The 17,577-nt window shown below is 48.2% G+C and overlaps 1 protein-coding gene across 13 annotated transcripts in view; it reads left to right on the top strand.

The window, feature by feature from the left end:
* Positions 1–17,577, top strand: part of JAKMIP3 (Janus kinase and microtubule interacting protein 3) — a 72,236-nt gene that overhangs the window by 12,662 nt on the left and 41,997 nt on the right. For 12 of the 13 annotated variants that reach the window (XM_019644148.1, XM_019644137.1, XM_019644145.1 and 9 more), the window contains exons 2-3: positions 15,404–15,656; positions 16,987–17,484. In XM_019644148.1, coding sequence (XP_019499693.1) covers positions 15,516–15,656; positions 16,987–17,484 — 639 coding nt within the window. In that variant the 5' untranslated portion in view covers positions 15,404–15,515. Of the gene's footprint in view, positions 1–3,506; positions 3,586–15,403; positions 15,657–16,986; positions 17,485–17,577 lie in introns of those variants that run through there. The other variant, XM_019644138.1, reaches the window with a different exon arrangement.

The following is a 17,577-nucleotide window of genomic DNA, read 5'->3' as shown; positions in this document are numbered from 1 at the left end:
GCCCGTGGTGGCACCGTGACAGGCAGCGGGAGGGTCAGCTGCCTGGGGCAAGGCTGCGGTGCTCACTGCTGTGCTCCTCGTGGAAAAGCAAACCGCATCCCCGCTCCTTGCTGTTGGGGTGAAAACAGCAGCCGTGCTGGGTCAGTGGCGGTGTGCCAAGTACCCCAGGCTTTGCCGAATGTTCAGGAAACGGACTGCGCTCAGCTCAGCAGGGCCACTGCCACTCGTGAAGGTGGTGATATCGGGACCCCCCACCATAACCCCTGGCCTTCCCTGAGTGACATAAGGAGAGCAGCACCCACCCCATCCTTTGGGTCTGTGATGCAGCGCTCACTTTCCTTCTGACTGACGCAGCCTCGCTGCATGGTGCCAGGCCTGAGTGAGGGAGAGTGCAGTGTGTTCAGGTGGGCACCTGGTCCCCCCGAGCAGGCACAGCGGGGTGGCGATTCCTCGCCCTGACAGGCACTGTGTGTGTCCTGCCAAGCAGCTCGGTGCCTCCTGTGCAGCTGTCTCCTCTCCCCGAGCAGCAGGCATGTTGGGCCCCTGGGCCAGGCTCTCGTGGGCTGGAACAAGGACAGCTGTGTCCTGTGTTTCTGACCCCCATGAAAGGGGTGTTATCTCCCGTGCTAGCCTGGGACAACCGCCCACCTCACTCGACCCGCCATGAATGCCACGTATTCTTTGCTGTGGCTTCGGATTAAATATGCTCATTAGTGCCGGGCACAATGGTTCTGTGCTTCCACCACACATGGGGTACCCAACCCAGGGGCTGCTCGGGTGACGTCCCTACAAGACAGCTGTGTTGGGGCCTCTTCCCGTCCAGGTAGGAGTCCTGCCAGGTGCTCAGCTCTAAACACCTCACGTACATGCCCTGCTCCCCCATGCTGTTGTTGCAATTATCCATCAAGGGCCTAACTCAGGTGTCTCGGGCTGTTTCACGGTAACTGCTTCGTCCACTAGTGGTGACATGCTCTGGTCCCCTGGGTGCAGGCTGAGGTCAGGGCCCTGCGGCTACTTTGGGGAAAGTTTGGGGTGCAAGGCTAAGTATGTGTTCACATCTGTGGGTGGAAAGGCAAATGGGTGCTGAAGGGTTGGTTCCTGGTGCTGCCAGTAACAGGGGCTCTAGAACTCATCAACGCCGGTGGGCACAGGTGTGCCGGGGTCCCAGGTGTGTGGGTGTCGATGGCCTCGAGAGGGCGGAGGGTGACGAGGCAGATGTTAGCGGAAAGCTCTGAGGTCCCGAGAGAGCTCCCCACACACTGGGGGGGGGTGACAATCAGGTCAACAATTGGCCAAGTGAAGCCACCAAGGCATTGCCTGCATCCCTCCATGTGCTCCTGTGTCACACGGGCTTTGCATGGATGCACGTGTTGAAAGACTAATGACCTCAGTTACACGGGGTAGTGCACAGGGACACAGTAGGTTGCTGGGAAGCCATACTGGATCTTGATGGAGGTGCTATTGAAAACAGGTTTCGGGGTTACCTTGGCCTGTCTGCAGATGACCCCCTCCCAGTCCTGGAAGTGGCGGGCAGCATCTGCTGCTCCATGGCTACAGGCTGGCGTCTCTGCCACCTGGGTGCTCAGTCAGCATTCCAGGCTTTTAATGCACCAGTGGGATGGAGATGTCACACAACGGACTCACACGGTGTGGGAGCAGCTCACTGTCCAAGCTTCTGGATGGCAGTCCTCTCCTATCGGATTCTGAACACTTGTTCTGCCGCCGGAGAAAGGGGTCCAGTTTCCATGTCATGTGCATTTCAGATGCAGTGCCTGTTGTTCTAGAACATTCTTTGGTTTTTGCTAAACTCATCTGCAGGCAGGTGACCCTGGGGTGGGGGTGCGGGCACAAGCAGCTCGGAGACTCTTATCCTAACTGTCACAGAAAAAGTGTTTGGCCGATGGCAACACGCTGCCACAATTTTTAAAACGTGTACATGTAGTGAATTTGGGATACAGATAAATTCTTTAACCTGATAAAAGGAATCTATGAAAACCCTGCACAAATGTGAAATTTAATAGTGGACCATTGGAAACATGTCTCTTCAAGAAGGAAGAGAAAGATACTATCATTACTTCTCCTTAACAATGTACAGGAGGTCCTACCCAACACAAGGACATAGGAAACATAATTGAAAGAGTGAAGGTTGGAAAGGAAGAAATAAAACTGCCATCCTCAAGAGAAGGTAGAAATGAGCTGTTAGAGAGTTCACCCTGCAGCTGGCACAAGGTCCGTGTTAAAAGTCGGTGGTTTCCTCTGTGCCACCCTTTGCTAGTTAGGGGAAGGAAAAGGCCAACAGGCAGAAAGTCCGTTCATGATCATAACACAAATGTCAGTTGCCTTAGAGCAAGTGCATCAAAAGGCCTTTGGGGAAAACAGTGCAACTTCACGGAAAGACAAAAAACGTCCTGACTAAACGGAGAGCCATGCTGTGTCCACGACAAGCAGGCAATGTCACAGGGCTGTCAGATCTCTCCTGGTTCATCTGTGAGCTCGGTGCAGCTCCAGCCAACAGGGTTTCCATTGCACGGACAAGCTGACAGAGAAAAATAATTGGTCAAAAAAAGCCAAATTCGAAGAACACGAAGGCGGAGGACATGAGTCCTACCAGGTATCAGGACTTGGAGCACAGAGCCGGCCCCGCCCCCAGCAGGGTGCACACCGCTCTCCACGAAGAGCAGCCCGGCTGGTTGTAACTCAGACGCAGCCCGGCTTCCTCCTGGATGGTCGGTGAAGCGCAGAACTGCCTGCACCACCTTCTTCACTGTTTTCTCCATCAAGTGAGAACAGCAGGACACTCCATGCTGTCCAGCTGGAACCCCTGTTAGAACAGCATTTGCTAAAGAGCAGGTAGCTGCTCTGTGCTTTCCCGGGACTTTATGATGGAATTAGGCTGCATTTACATGGGACGAGCTCCTGTGCTCAGCTGTCACAGCTGTGGCTGTGGTCTTGTTTGTCTCATTCGTCTCCATGGTTTCACTCTTCAGAGTTTTATGGACCCCGATCCCTCCTGTCACCTCACCATTTAAAATAAAAAATAGCCTTTGGAGTCAAAGTTCGTTCATATGATTGACCCTAAAGCTACGTAAACCCAGAGGCATTTTCTAAGGAGATGCGGACCCGACTGGGCTCCTGGAGCAGCCAGACACCCGGGCAGGTGCCGTGTCCCTCCCCTGTCCTTTCACCTGAGCATGTGGCCAGACCAGAGCTCCTCCCCACGGGCACACAGCTCTCAGGGCATCTTCCCCCCTGGGCAGGCGCCATGGGCAGCTCCCTTCCCCACCCAAGAGGTGTCTGCAGCCTCCGTGGTGAGCTGGGTGTTCCTGAGGCTGCCAGGCTGGGTATTTGCATGCCCGGGGAGGTCGGCCATCCTGCCACAGGCATCTGCTCAGACGCAGCTGGTCCCTCCCCCTGGATGTAGTCACAGCGTGGTAAATGCATCTGAAAAATAAGGGCTGGGTTTGCTGAGTCACACAGCCCTGGAGCTGATGCACTAGCTGCCCTGGCTTGTGGACCAGCTGAGACTCCCGGTCAAGGTGAAAAAATGGGTGAGGAGAGCGGACTGGACTGGTAGGCTTTCAGGATGTAAGTTGCTTTTGAGTGCTCAGAGGTTCTGCTTGCTACTTTGGGGCTGGGCTGAGGCCTTTCTGCACAGCTTTATTCCACATGAATTGTGTCCACACTTAGAATGCGTTTGTGTGTAGCTGGGAAGCTAACTGTCATGCCAAATGAGCCAAGACACTCGCAGAGGAAGCTGCTCAGGGCTGTTCAGGTTTCTGCATCCGGGGTGGCTGGTTCTCTCGAACTCGGTGTTTCTTTGATCACATGTTCCAAGCTGGGTGGGGGCTCGGCTGGGAGGGCACTTGGTGCTGGCTGTGGTGGGCACCCGGAGCCCAGCGCAGCGGAAGGCCCCCACCGGCTCCCTGGCTCCTGGCTCCTCAGGGAGTGGGGTGATGGGTGGGGCTGCCCAGGGCCTGGCTTCCTCGTTAGCACCAGGGCCTGTTTATGGCATGTGTCCCCGTGATGGGGACCTGTGGATGGATGGTGTCTTCTCTTTAAAAGTCAATCAGGAATCACAGTTTGTCCATTGACATCACTCGCTAGTGAAGAAACTCCAGTGTTTTAGGGAAATAACAGCTTTTGAACTAACTCGCAACACGTTTCTTTGAAAGAAGCACTCATTATGACATCGGGCCTCAGTGTGTCCAGTAGCTCAGGGAACGCGGGCAGTTGACTGGGGCCAGCAGGGTGTGGGAAGAACATGTAACGTGGCAGTTAATACGGCATTTCCTACTGACTGAGACGGAAACCGGGTTAGCTGAGAACACGGCGTGGAGGCTGAGGAGGTGACCGCTGCACTGGCATTTGTCTCTGCTGTTGGCTCACGCGTGCGGGGAACCAGCACCAACCCAGATGACGATTAGTTTTTCATTCAAAACCAAGACCAGAGTCGTAGCTTTGAGAGCATCCTCAGAAGAGCTAAGCCTTTGAACAGAACCGTAGTGAAATGCTGCCTTGATTCCTGAGGGAAACCGCGTGACAGGAAAGTAAACCAGGCCGACGTGGGACCTCAGCGTGTCCCGACTGCGTTACAAGTGACAGGTCAGCCTGTGCCTGTGGCTCCCTGGGGACTCCGACAGCAGGTAAATGTGTCCCTTGTAGAAGACAGTCCATTCACCATGCGGCTGAGGGGTAAGTGGGCGTGTGCACGTGCACCTAAGTGTCTTCCTTGACTGGTGACTTGAGGGCACGCCTGGTAAGGACAGAAGGACAGGCGACGCGCCCACCGAGCACAGAACACATTATTCGTGAGGACACAGCAGCCCCTTGAAGGCAGCCCTGGAGGTTCCACAGCCAGGAGCCAGGGAGCTGTAAGGCAGCGGGGCTTCCGGCCTGCCCGGTCGGAACTAGCTGCTCCAGATAAGCGAGCCCTTGGAAGGGGTCCCCTTGACCATGGCCTCAGGCACTGGAACCCCACCTGATTCCCTTGCCTGCTGTTTACAGACGCACAAGCCGGGCGTGGAGCGCGTGGCGATGGGAATTTCCCATTCACACCCCTTTAGCACAGGGGTCGGAAAACCCAGGTGCAGCCACAGAAACCATGTATCTTTCCTAAAACGTGGCTGCGGTCTTCCTGGAACCTGTGGGGCGGCTGGTCCAGCACCAGGGCGCACTCCGAGCAGGTGAGCAGTGCCGCCGGAACGCCCTCCGGCAGAGGACTCATTTCCCAGCCTGCAGCGGCGCGGTGGGGGGCCGTGTGGCGCCCCGGTGTCCTTCCCCAGGGCCCTCAGGTGCTGGCTTAGTGCTTGCCACACTTTACCACATGTAGGGAAGTGACATCAGGACATACCCTGTTTCCCCAAAAATGAGACCTAGCCGGAAAACAAGCCGTAGCATGACTTTAGGTGTCAAAATATGGTATACTGAATATTTTAAGCTGAAGGAGTGTGTGGAAAAGGCACCCTTCTCCCTGAAACAGGTCATAACACCCTCATGTGAGGGGTGCGTGCCCTCCACATCCTGGAGGAATCATGCTATGGCTTTTTCTCTGGCTAGGTCTTATTTTCGGGGAAACACGGTGCCCGGGGTCATCACTTTCCAGGTGGCCACAGCTGACAGGGGTGTCCTAGGAAACTGCGTCAGTGACACAGGATTGGCCTCAAGAGGAGCTGACCCCAGCCTAGCGGAGGCAGGAACGGTGTCCTGCTCAGGACGAAGGATGGGACCCCAGGAAGGTCGTGAACTCCAAGACCCAGAGTCCTTGCCACTCAGTGAGTTAGCGTTTGTGCTGCCCATGCCAATGGCCTCGAGGCGACCGGTCACGTCTCAGCCACGTGAGGAGGAATCGAGCCCCGGCATTTCCCACGGGCTGTGAGCTTACCAGCGTCCTCTCTGAGCGGCCGCTTCTCCTGGAACTCTGCCATGCTTGGCGGCTGGGTGGCCAGTGGGTGGTGGCGGCCGAGGGGTCAGCAGCAGGGGGTGGGGTCAAGGCTGATGTCTGGAGGCTCGGCTGCTTTTCTTCTGAAGGGACAATGTCTGTGTCACATCCCTGAGAACGCTCGTCTCCACGTCCCCACTGCCTGCTGTTGAATGTTAAGCCGAGACCCAGCCTTCTCCTGACGATGGATGGGGGGGTCAGAACAGGAAGCACGTTGGGACCCCTCCCGTCCACACTCAGGTTCCCCAGACAGACAGTGGGAAATGAACTCTGATCAGGAAGAGCCCACATTTGGACAATTCCTAAGGCTAAGGGATGCTTGAAAGGCTTTTCCATGTTTGAGGCTGATGTCGTCTCACACGGCAGACCACAGGTTTGTGCGGTCGGCCTCCTGGTGGCCAGCTGGCACATCCATTTCAGGGTTTTATTAAAAAGCAAAATTGGCTTGTAGCATGCGCTGGTCTCAGGGTGGGAAGAAGATGAAGCCCGAGGCCAGAAGGACCTCCAGGCAGCGTTTAGCACAGAGTTAGAGGGGGTGACGTCGGGCTGGAGAGAGTGGAGCCCCTAGCGCTTCTGCAGCGCATTGCCCCGGCTCGGCCTGCGGCGGGCACTACCACGCAGGAGGCGGCCGTCCCAGCTGCATGGAGGACGCCCCAACCAGAGCTCTAGCGCCCCAGAGAGTGATCTGGGGGCTAGTGAGTAGTGCCAGCCTCTCCCAGTGGGACCCGGAATCTGCTGTCATTCCTTTAAAAATGCTTCTTAAGCATGCTCCCTCTTTTTGCATCCTTCACATCATTAGTTCCTTGTATACTCTGTTCCATGATAATCTGTTCCATGAAGTGGATCTGGCTTGTTCCTAGAAGGCCTTTCATTTATATTCATCCATCCATCCATCTACACATCCATCCATCAATCCATCCATCCATCAATTATTATTTTTCTGTAAGTCCAAAGGACAGGGGAACCCAGCTTCTGAAACCGGCCTCACCACCTACCTTTTCACATTTTCAGGGATGTTTGTTTAATTAAGAAGAGATTAGTTTTCATGGCTTTTAAAAGACACCCAGAGCCCCGTGCACACGTCCTCATCATGGTGGGTGCCATGGCACCAGGTTGGGCAACTGTAATAGTTGCTGGAGCAAACTCAGAGCAGAAAGAAGAGATGGCGTCTTCTCCAACTGCCAGGCTGAGGAGGGCGCTGGTCCTTCTGCCGGGGAACCCTGAAGCATTCAGTGTTCACCCGGGGAGCTCCCACTCAGCTGCTCAGGGGCGTCTTCTGGGCGCTGGTGGGATACCGGGGGTCTCAGAGTGCTAAGAGGTCATGTCATCAGGCGTGTTTTCTTTATGAAATATTGTTTTCATAAAATGAATACATTCTCATTATGGAAACTTTAAAAGAATCACAAAAAGGAAAAAGATAAAAATAATCACATTTTTTAATACCCACAAGATAAATTATTTAAAATTTAGAATATCTTCCTTATCTTTTTTCTGGTTTTTTTACACTGTTATGATCATTCTATCAATTATGGTTTTGTTTTCTGTCTTTCTTCTCATATGAGATACTCATCTTCCTTTTTAGAATAACTTATTAAGCATCACTTTAAAGTTTGCATAATATTTCACTGTGCAGAAACTTAATTCATAAGTATTTAGATTGTTCCCAGGTTTTCACTATTATAAATAACACTGCATTGAACATTTCTGAGCATAAAGTTTTCTCTGTATTTAGGATAACCTTTTGGTATGGGGCCCTAGATAGGAAACTTCTAGGTTAGCAGGAGCGCTTGGAAGGCTTTTAAATACATTATTCTCATATTGCTCCCCAAACAAACTGTGCCAGTTAACCTTTCTCACCAGTGATACCAAAGACAACAACTTTAGTATATTATGACTTTGAAACTTCCTTTTTAACTGATAAAACATGATAAGATTTGACGTATCTATATGCTCACAAAACCATCGCTACCCTTAAGATACGTGGATGTAACTGTCACGTCTAAAGTTTTCATTGCTCTTTGCAATGTTTCCTTCCTACCCCCACCTGACAACCCCACCGTCTCCCCCGGCAACCACTAATCTGCTTCTGCCCCTATGCATTCGTTTATATTTTCTAGGCTTGCATATAAATGCGATCATCCACAATGGTTTTATTTTGAGATTTATGGTTGCATGTATGTATCAATAGTTAATTTTTCTGTTCCGTTTTCTTGAGCAGTATTCCATTGTATGGATGTACCCTAGTTTGTTTATTCACTGGGTGATAAATTTGGGGTTGTTCCCAGGTTTTTGGGGGGTTTTTTTGCTATTATACATAAAGCTGTGATAACATTCATGTACAGTCTTCATACAGACATATACTTTCATTTCATTGGACAAATACTGAGGCTGAATCATGTGGTGGGTGGGTGTTTAACTTTTGAAGAAACTAACCAAGTGTTTTCCAAAGTGGTTGAACCATTTTCTATACCACCAGCCACGTGTGAGAGTTCCTGCTCTCCCACGTCTCTGACAATGCTTGGTGTGGTCAGGTGTGGTCAGGCTGTCTCATTTCAGCCACTCTAACAGGTGTGTAGTGGTACCTCCTTGCGGTTTGAATGTACATTTCCCTGATGGTCAGCGATGTTAGGAACCTTTCCTATGCTTATTTACCATCTGTACACTTTCTTTGGTGACAGTTCTTTCAAACCTTTTTTTTTTTTTTAAAGATTTCATTGGGGAATTGGGGAAGGGAACAGTGTTGGGGAATTGGGGAAGGGAACAGTGTGTTTTTCCAGGACCCATCAGCACCAAGTCAAGTTGTTGTCCTTCAATCTTAGTTGTGGAGGGTACAGTTCAGCTCCAAGTCCAGTCATCACTTTCAATTGCGGGGCGGGGGAGGGGGGGTGGCACGTGCAGCCCACCATCCCATGTGGGGATCAAACCAGTAACCTTGTTGTTAAGAGCACATGCTCTAACCAACTAAGCCATCCAGCCGCCTGTTGGCAGCTCGCAGCCACTCAGCTCAAGGTGCCGTGTTCAATCTTAGTTGTGGGTGGGCACAGCCCACCATCCCATGCAGGAGTTGAACCAGCAGCCTTGTTAAGAGCACGTGCTCTCACCAGCTGAGCCATCCAGCCGCCTGTTGGCAGCTCAGCGGCAGCTCAGCTTGGGCGCAGCTCACTGACCGATGTGGGAATCGAACCAGCAACCCTGTTGCTCAGAGCTCACACTCTAACCAACTGAGCCACCTGACTGGCCCCTTTCAAATCTTTTGATCATTTTTTAATTGGGTAGTTTGTCTTTTTATTATTAAATTTTAAGAGTTTTAATCTATATATTCTGGATACAAGTCCTTCATCAGATATGCATTTAGCAAATATATTCTCCCAGTCCATGGCTTTTCTTCATTTTCATTACAGTATCTTCCAAAGAGAAGAAGTTTAAAATTTTTATGAAGTCAAATTTGTCTATATTTTCTTATGTGGTTTTTTCTTTTTCTTTTGCCCTACTTTCTAAGAAGTTTTTCCTAATCCAAGATGATGAAGCTTTTATCTACATTTTTATCTAGAATTTCTGTAGCTTCCCATGTCACATTAGCTTCACGATCCTGTTCTGCTAGATTTCTAGGTCTGATGCGATGTGCGGGTTGAGTTGTGGCTTTTTCTGTCTGTTTTGGCACATAGATGTGCAACTGTTCCAGCACCATTTGTTCCAAAGGCTGTCTTTTCTCCATTGAATTTCCTTGGATCCTTTGTCAAATACCAGCTGACCAGACAATACGTGGCTCTGTTTTCTATCTTGCCCCATCGATCTGCATGTCTTTACCTCAGTACCATGCTGACCCGATGACTATAGCTTTACAGTGGGCTGGAGATCAGGCAGTGATCTCCAAATTTATTTATTTCCCAAAATTGCTTAATTTAAAACGTTTGCTTTTTCCACATTTATTTTAGAAACAGCTTGTCAGTTTCTATGCACACAAAAAAAGCCAATTAGGATTTTGACTGGTTTTCACTTTTTTATTTACTTAATAATGGCCCCAAAGCACAAGAGCAGTGATGCTGGCAGTTCAGATATGCCACAGAGAAGTCAGCAAGTGCTTCCTTTCTGTGAAAAGGTGAAAGGGCTCCACTTAATAGACAAAAACATTGTGTGCTGAGGGTGCTAAGGTCCATGGTAAAAACAAACCTTCTATCCGTGAAATTGTGAGGAAGGAAAAAAATTGGTACTAGTTGGGCTGCTGCACGTCAGTCACAGCCACAGAGCAGGATGGGTGGTAGTTAAGATGGAAAAGGCATTAGGCTTGTGGGTGGAAGACGTGAGCAGAAAGCATGAGCCTCTGTGATGCCTTCAGCAAAGGACCCCCTGACACAAATGGGCACTCGGGGTGATTAAGTAAAGTACATTTGTTTGTTTTAGCTGAGCCATCCTGCCACCTGTTGGCAGCTCAGTGGCTGCTCAGCTCGGGGCCGGGACTCAAACTGCTGTTGCTCAAGAGTTCGAACTCGTACAGCAAGCTCTTAACCAACTGAGCCACTCGGCCGATCCCTCTGGGTTACTAAGTAAAGTCAGGGTGACTTGGACACACATCCTGTGACACTGAGTCAGTCTGAGACGGCTGCTGAGTGACTGACAGACGAGAGCGCAAACAGCTCGAATGCCCTGGACAAAGGGATGATTCACATCTTGGGAGGGACAGAGTGGGATGGTGTGAGATTTTATCACACGCTCTTCAGAACAGTGCACTATTTAAAATTATTTCTGAATTTTCCATTTAGTATTTTCAGACTGTGGTTGACCACAGGCAACAGAAACCTTGGAAAGCCAAACTGTGGATAAGAGGGGACAACTGAATATAGGAATATAACTGATACATATTATTATTTTTTCTCCTTTGACCTTCTATTCACTTATGTCTTCTAGATAGATTCTTTGGGATTTTCTACATAGACAGTCATGTCATATGTGAATAAAAATGGTTTATTCCTTTATTTCCATTGGTATGCTTTTTGGTCTTTTTCTTGTTCAGGGTTGAATAGAAGTGGTGAGAGGTGGTCTGTATTTTCTCCCACCTTTGGGGAAAAGCAGTCAGTCTTTCACTGTTGAGTGTGACGTTGGCTACAGGGTTGTTTTATTTCCTTATTTTTTTATTTATTTGTTTGTTCACAGATGCCTTTTATCAGGGGAAGGAAGCTTCCTTTTATTCCTAGTTTGCTGAAAGTTTGTATAGTGAATAGATTTTGAATTTTGTGCATCTTTCAGTATGATTATGTGTGTTTTCATTTCAATATATTAATATGGTGAATTAAATAGACTCATTTTTTTAAAAGATTTTATTGGGGAATTGGGGAAGGGGAACAGACAAGTTGTTGTCCTTTAACCCAAGTTGTGGAGGGCGCAGCTAGCTCAGCTCCAAGTCCAGTCACCATCCGGCTGCCGGTCAGCAGATCGCAGCCACTCAGCTCAAGGTGCCATGTTCAATCTTAGTTGCGAGTGGGCATAGCCCACCATCCCATGTGGGAGTTGGACCGGCAACCTTGTTGTTAGGAGCACGTGCTCTCACCAACTGAGCCATCCTGCCACCTGTTGGCAGCTCAGTGGCAGCTCAGCTTGGGCGCAGCTCACTGGTCCATGTGGGAATCAAACTGGCGACCCTGTTGCTCAGAGCTCGCGCTCTTAACCAACTGAGCCACTCGGCCGGCCCAAATTCAATTTCTTTAATGTATAAAGGGTACTCAAGTTAAGAGCGAGCTTTGTTAGTTTGTGTCTTTCAAGAAATTTGTCCATTTCATTTACCTTTTAATGTTTGTAGGATATGAAGTGATGTCCCCTTTTTGATTCCTGATATTGGTAATTTATGTCTTTTTTTTCCTGATCAGTCTTTCCAGAGGTTTATCAATATTATTGATATTTTTCCAAAACCAGCTTTTAGTTTTATTAATTTCTCCTCTTATTTTCAAATTTATCAATTTCTACTAGCATCTTTATTATTTCTATTCTGTGTACTTTGCATTTACTTTATTTTTCTTTTTTCGTGTTCTTAAGATGGAAGCTTAGATTAGGATTAGATTATGGTTAGAGACCTTTCTTATTTCCTAATATAAGCATTTATTGTCATAAATTTTTCTCTCTTTTCCAATTTAGTTGTGTCCCACCACAAATTTTGATACATTGTTTTTATTTTCATTAAGTTCAAAATATTTTTCTAATTTTCCTATAATTTCTTCTTTTATCTACCTGTCATATAGAAGAGTGCTTTTAAAATTTCCAAATATTTGATTTTTTGGATATCTTTCTATTAGCTATTTCTAGTTCAATTTCTTTTTGACCAGAGAGCATACTTTTCATTTCAATTATGTAGCTTTGTTGAGATTTGTTATTATTGCCCCGCTTATCCCCTATCTTGATGAATACTTTATGTACACTTGAAATTACTATATATTCTGCTGTTATCAGGTGGCAAATACTATAAATGCCAATTGAGTCAGTATTGTTGAAATCCCTGATATCCTTACCTAACTTTTTGAGCATATTTCATCTCTTATTGAGAGATGGGTGTTGAAGTTTCCAGTTACAGTTGTGCCTATTCTTATTTCTACTTCCATTTCTATCAGTTTTTGTTTCATGTATTTTTGAAGCTCTGTTGTTTGATGCAGGTACCTTTAGGATTGCTATGTCTTCTTGATTTATTGACTCTTTTATCATTATTTAATGTCCCTCATCATCCCTGGAGATGTTCCTTGCTCTGAAATCTTCATGGTCTAACATTAATACAATCACTTCAGCTTTCTTTTGATTGAAGCTTCCATCATATAACTTTTCCATCCTTTTACTTTTAACCAATCTATGCCTTTATAGTATTTAAAGTGAGTTTCTTGTAGATTGCATAAAGTTGGTACTTGCTTTTTTTTTTAATTGAATCTAAAAGTGTTTACCATTTAATTGTGTTGTTTGGCACATTTACATTTGATATTTATAACATGGTTGGACTTACATCTGATTTTCTGCTCTTTATTTTCTATTTGTGTTATCTCTTCTTTGTTCTCTTTTCCTGCCATTTTTGGAACTGAGTATTTTTTTAAGACCTTATTTCACCTCCCCTGTTGGCTTATTTGTTACATTTTTCTTTTAATTTAGTATTTGGTGCTTGCTTTAGGATTTTGAATACCATCTTTAGCTTATCACAGTCCTTGATATTATACCAATTCACATATAATCAATGACTTTATTTTTCTTCTTCCCATATTTTTGCTACTGTTCAGATATTTTACTTCCATATATTTTATAAACCCAACAATACATTATCACTAGTTTTGATTTCAATAACCTATATGGATTAAAAATAAGAAACGAGTCCTTGAAATGTACCTTTATTTTTACCATTTTCAGCATTCTTCATTTGTCTGAGTAGATTTAATTTCCCATTTGATAATATCTCTTCTGCCTGAAGAACTTTTTTTTAACACTTTTTTTTGTAGTGCAGAACTGCTGGTAATACTTTCAACTTTTGTTTCTCTGAAAAGTCCTTATTTTGCCTTTTTTATTTGGTAACAGCTTTAATAATATATAACTCACCCGCTTAAAGTGTGAATTCACAGGGTTTTAGTATATTCACAGAATTGTGCAACTATCACCACAAATTTAGAATGTTTCCATCACCCCTAAAAGACAGTCTGCTCCCTTTAGAAATCACTTCTCACTCCCTCTGTCCCCAGCCCATGGTGACCTTGAATCTACTTTTTTTCTCTATATTGCTCTTTATTCCGGACATTTCATATAAATTAAATCATACAATATATGATCTTTCGTGACTGGCGTCTTTCACTTAGCATCATGTTTTCAAGGTTCATTTACATTGTAATGTGTGTCAGTGCTTCATTTCTTTTCACCGATGAGTGATATTTCGTGGTATGGCTAGACCACATTTTATTTATCCATTTATTAGTCAGTGGGCATTCGGGTCTCTCCCACATTTGGCTTTTATGAATAATGCTGCTATGAACTTTGTGTGGACGTGTTTTTTCATTTCTCTTAGGTGTATACTTAGAAGTGGGATTACCGGGTCATTTGGCAATGTCAGGTTAAACCTCCACTGTTTTCTGAATGCACCATTTCACATTCCCACCAAGAGTGCACAGGGGTTCCAATTTCTCCACATCCTCACTTGTTATTTTGGGGTTTTATGAAAATTTTATTTTAAAAAATTGACAGTGGCCATTCCAATGGGTGTGTGGTGGTCAGAGCCTTCACTTTTGAAAGATATTTGTGCCAAGTATAGAATTCTGGTTTGATAATATGTTTTTGTTTGGGTTTTCCAGCACTTTAAAGATGTTGTTCTATTTTCTTCTAGCATACCTAATTTTATCTTTGTTCCTTTGAATGGCATGTGCCCCTTCTCTCCTTTAATTCCTTTCAAGATTTTTTTTTTAAGTTTTGGTTTTCATCAGTTTGACTATGATGTATTTAATTTTTTTCCTGTTTGAGGATCTATGAGCTCCTTGAATCTGTAGCTCATTGTGTCTCATTAATTTTGTACAATTCTGTTGTTTAATTTCTTTATACATTTCTTTTCCCTGTTCCCTCTCCGCTTACCCTGGGATTATCTCTCTGATAGTTATCCATTTATCTTGTGAGCTCTTAGTGTTTTTATTATTGAGTTTCACAATCTCCTAATAAAGATACTGACTTTTTTGTTGTCTTTACTGCAAATATCGTTTTAACTTGTTTTTAGATTCCTAATTGCATCACCCGTTGATCATAAAGATGTAAAATTTTTATGTGCTGGAATCTATCGATCTTTCCTTTTGTGAACTCCTTTTATCTTCTTTCAGCCTAGAAAGGCCTCTCTCTCCAGAGATTTCCAAAACGCTCATTTCTACTGCTCCCCACTAGTTTTAATGCTTTGATTTTTCACCTTTAATTCTCTCTAATCCATTTAGAATTTTATATTAGAAAGGCAGTATTTCATAGATTGATTTTTCTTTCACAATTAACCAACTAATCATCCCAATATTTATGACTATATGTAGCATGGGGCCTATTTCTCTATTTCTGAGTCACATAATCGTTTTCAGTCACCCACCTGTTCATGAGATTCCCACCCCACACCCCCATTTAATAAAATTACATGATTTAGACTGGAAATTATTTTTCTGTTAGGAAACATATTTGCCATATTTCTCTCAGGCCCGTTCCCAATGGGTGTCTCTGGAACCCCAGTCACGAGCGTGTGTGCGCTGTGAGTGTGTTTGTTTTCTCCTGCCCGCGTAACTGTGTGGTCTGGTGACGGGCTTCAGTAGAGACGGACAGCTAACCACAGGCCACCACATTACCACGTGGCCAGAGCGGCCCCGCCTGAGCTGGGCACTGCTGACCCTCAGGCCATCCCAGTAGGCGGCCCGGCAGCACTCCATCATCATGTGGACGGCGCGTGTGCAAGCTCAGGCCCGGCCAGTCGCTCACCCAGGTGTGCTTTCCCTCCAGGTGAGTGAGGAAATGTAGCAGAGAGGCAGCGAGGCAACACCTGCCCCAGCTTGGCGCGGACAGCCCAGCCCAGACAGGCGCCCTCCCTGCACGTCCCTGGGGCACCCTCACCATGTCCAAGAAGGGCGCGGGCGGCCGAGGCAAAGGGGACAAGGCGGACAAGGAGCTCCTTGTCGGGCTGCAGGCCGCCAACGAGGAGCTGCGGACCAAGCTCACGGAAATCCAGATCGAGCTGCAGCAAGAGAAGAGCAAGGTGGGAGCCCCATGACCCCCCACTTCTACACCTTTCTGGGCCCCAGGTCTGCCCAGAGCAGGGTGTAGCCACACCTCTGTGGAATTGCCCCCACCTCCCTCCAGCTAGTCCTGGGGTCCCGAGGCCTCTCGAAGCAGCTAGGAAGGACAGCTAGCTCTGGGGAGGGGGCAGCAGGCAGCAGGTGGGCATTGTGAGGGGTCCCCCCCGCACAGGTGAGCATGTGGTCACAAGCCCCAGCCCTGTGGGCACAGCCCTGGCTGTCAGCGTGTGTGCCGCAGCGCCTCTTCCAGTGGCACCATCCCTGGAATGCCACCCCTTCCCCCTGTACTATTCACAGTGGAAATGAACCCCAAGCATGGCCCCTTGCTGGATGAAGGCCACAGCAGGCCCTGGACTGAGAGCTGCCAGGTGTGGGGGAGGTGTCTGTCAGGCGACTGCCTTTCTAGGGTCCTGGCAGGAAGCAGACGGTCCCTGGAGAGAGGCACAGGGCTGTGGGTCCTGAGCCTGCAGTGGCTTCCCCATGTGATCTGGCCCCACATAGACCCAGGCAGAGCAGGACTCCAGCCATTCTTGGTGCCAGATGGTGGGTGATGTGGTCACTTAGCCAAGGTCGCAGGTTCTAGGTGAAAATAAAATAGTCAAAACTGTGAGTGTTGGGGGTGACCAGTTAGCTCAGTTCGTTAAAGCATGGTGCTAATAACACCAAGGTTGCCGGTTCGATCCCCTCATGGGTCATTGTGAGCTGCGCCCGCCTTAAAAAGAGTCACCTATGCCATGGTAGCATGAAAACAATGTGTAACCAATGACCATGACTGTTTCCCAATAAAATTTAAAAAAAAAATCTGAGTGCTTCCCAAAGTCCAGATATCAGACGTCATCTAGACAGACGGTGCAGCTGCCTAGCTTGGTGTCCCCATTCACGGAGAATGTCGCAGAAGGTAAGCACTCTGCCCCTGTCATTTGGGCAGAGGCAGCAGCCCTTCTGCCCCTACAGGCTGTGCCCAGGGCTGTCCTGCCTGCTGTCCTCAGCAGGTTCGTTTGCTAGGTGACAGTTTTGCGTCCTCAGCTCGCTTGTCCCTGGCAGAGCCGCGGAGCAGAACTCCAGGGCCCTGGCAGGCGTGCAGCGCTTAGGCTCCAGCCTGAGCAGTCCTTTGGGCGCCCATTCACGCTCCCCACCCATGAGGCTCCATTTCATTTTCAATCACGTTTTAAGGAGGCATTCTCCCACACAAGCTAGCACCCACGTTTGCAAACGAAACTTTCCAAAATTAGGGCCCAGGCTTGGCAAGTGCAGAGGTGGCCGGCCCGACCCGCGTCTCTTGTCTTCCAGGTCAGCAGGGTGGAGAGGGAGAAGAACCAGGAGCTGAAGCAGGCGCGCGACCACGAGCAGCACAAGGCGGCCGTGCTGCTCACGGAGCTCAAGACCAAGCTGCACGAAGAAAAGATGAAGGAGCTGCAGGCGGTGCGCGAGGCGCTGCTGCGACAGCACGAGGCCGAGCTGCTGCGCGTCATCAAGATCAAAGACAACGAGAACCAGCGGCTGCAGGGGCTGCTGCACGCGCTGCGCGACAGCGGCCCGGACAAGGTCAAGACCGTGCTGCTGTCCGAGGCGAAGGAGGAGGCCAAGAAGGGGTTCGAGGTGGAGAAGATAAAAATGCAGCAGGAGATCTCGGAGCTCAAGGGGGCCAAGAGGCAGGTGGAGGAGGCGCTGACCGTGGTCATGCAGGCGGACAAGATCAAGGCGGCCGAGATCCGGAGCGTGTACCACCTGCACCAGGAGGAGATCGCCCGCATCAAGAAGGAGTGCGAGCGCGAGATCCGCAGGCTGGTACGTGCGCGGGCGCGGGAGCCTCAGGCTGGTACGTGCGCGGGCGCGGGAGCCGCCGGCAGGTGCGTGCGCGTGAGCGAGAGCCGCAGGCTG

This window comes from Hipposideros armiger, unplaced genomic scaffold, assembly GCF_001890085.2.
Source record: "Hipposideros armiger isolate ML-2016 unplaced genomic scaffold, ASM189008v1 scaffold_85, whole genome shotgun sequence".
Taxonomy (NCBI): Eukaryota; Metazoa; Chordata; class Mammalia; order Chiroptera; family Hipposideridae; genus Hipposideros; species Hipposideros armiger.
This window is presented reverse-complemented; position numbering and strand designations above follow the sequence as displayed.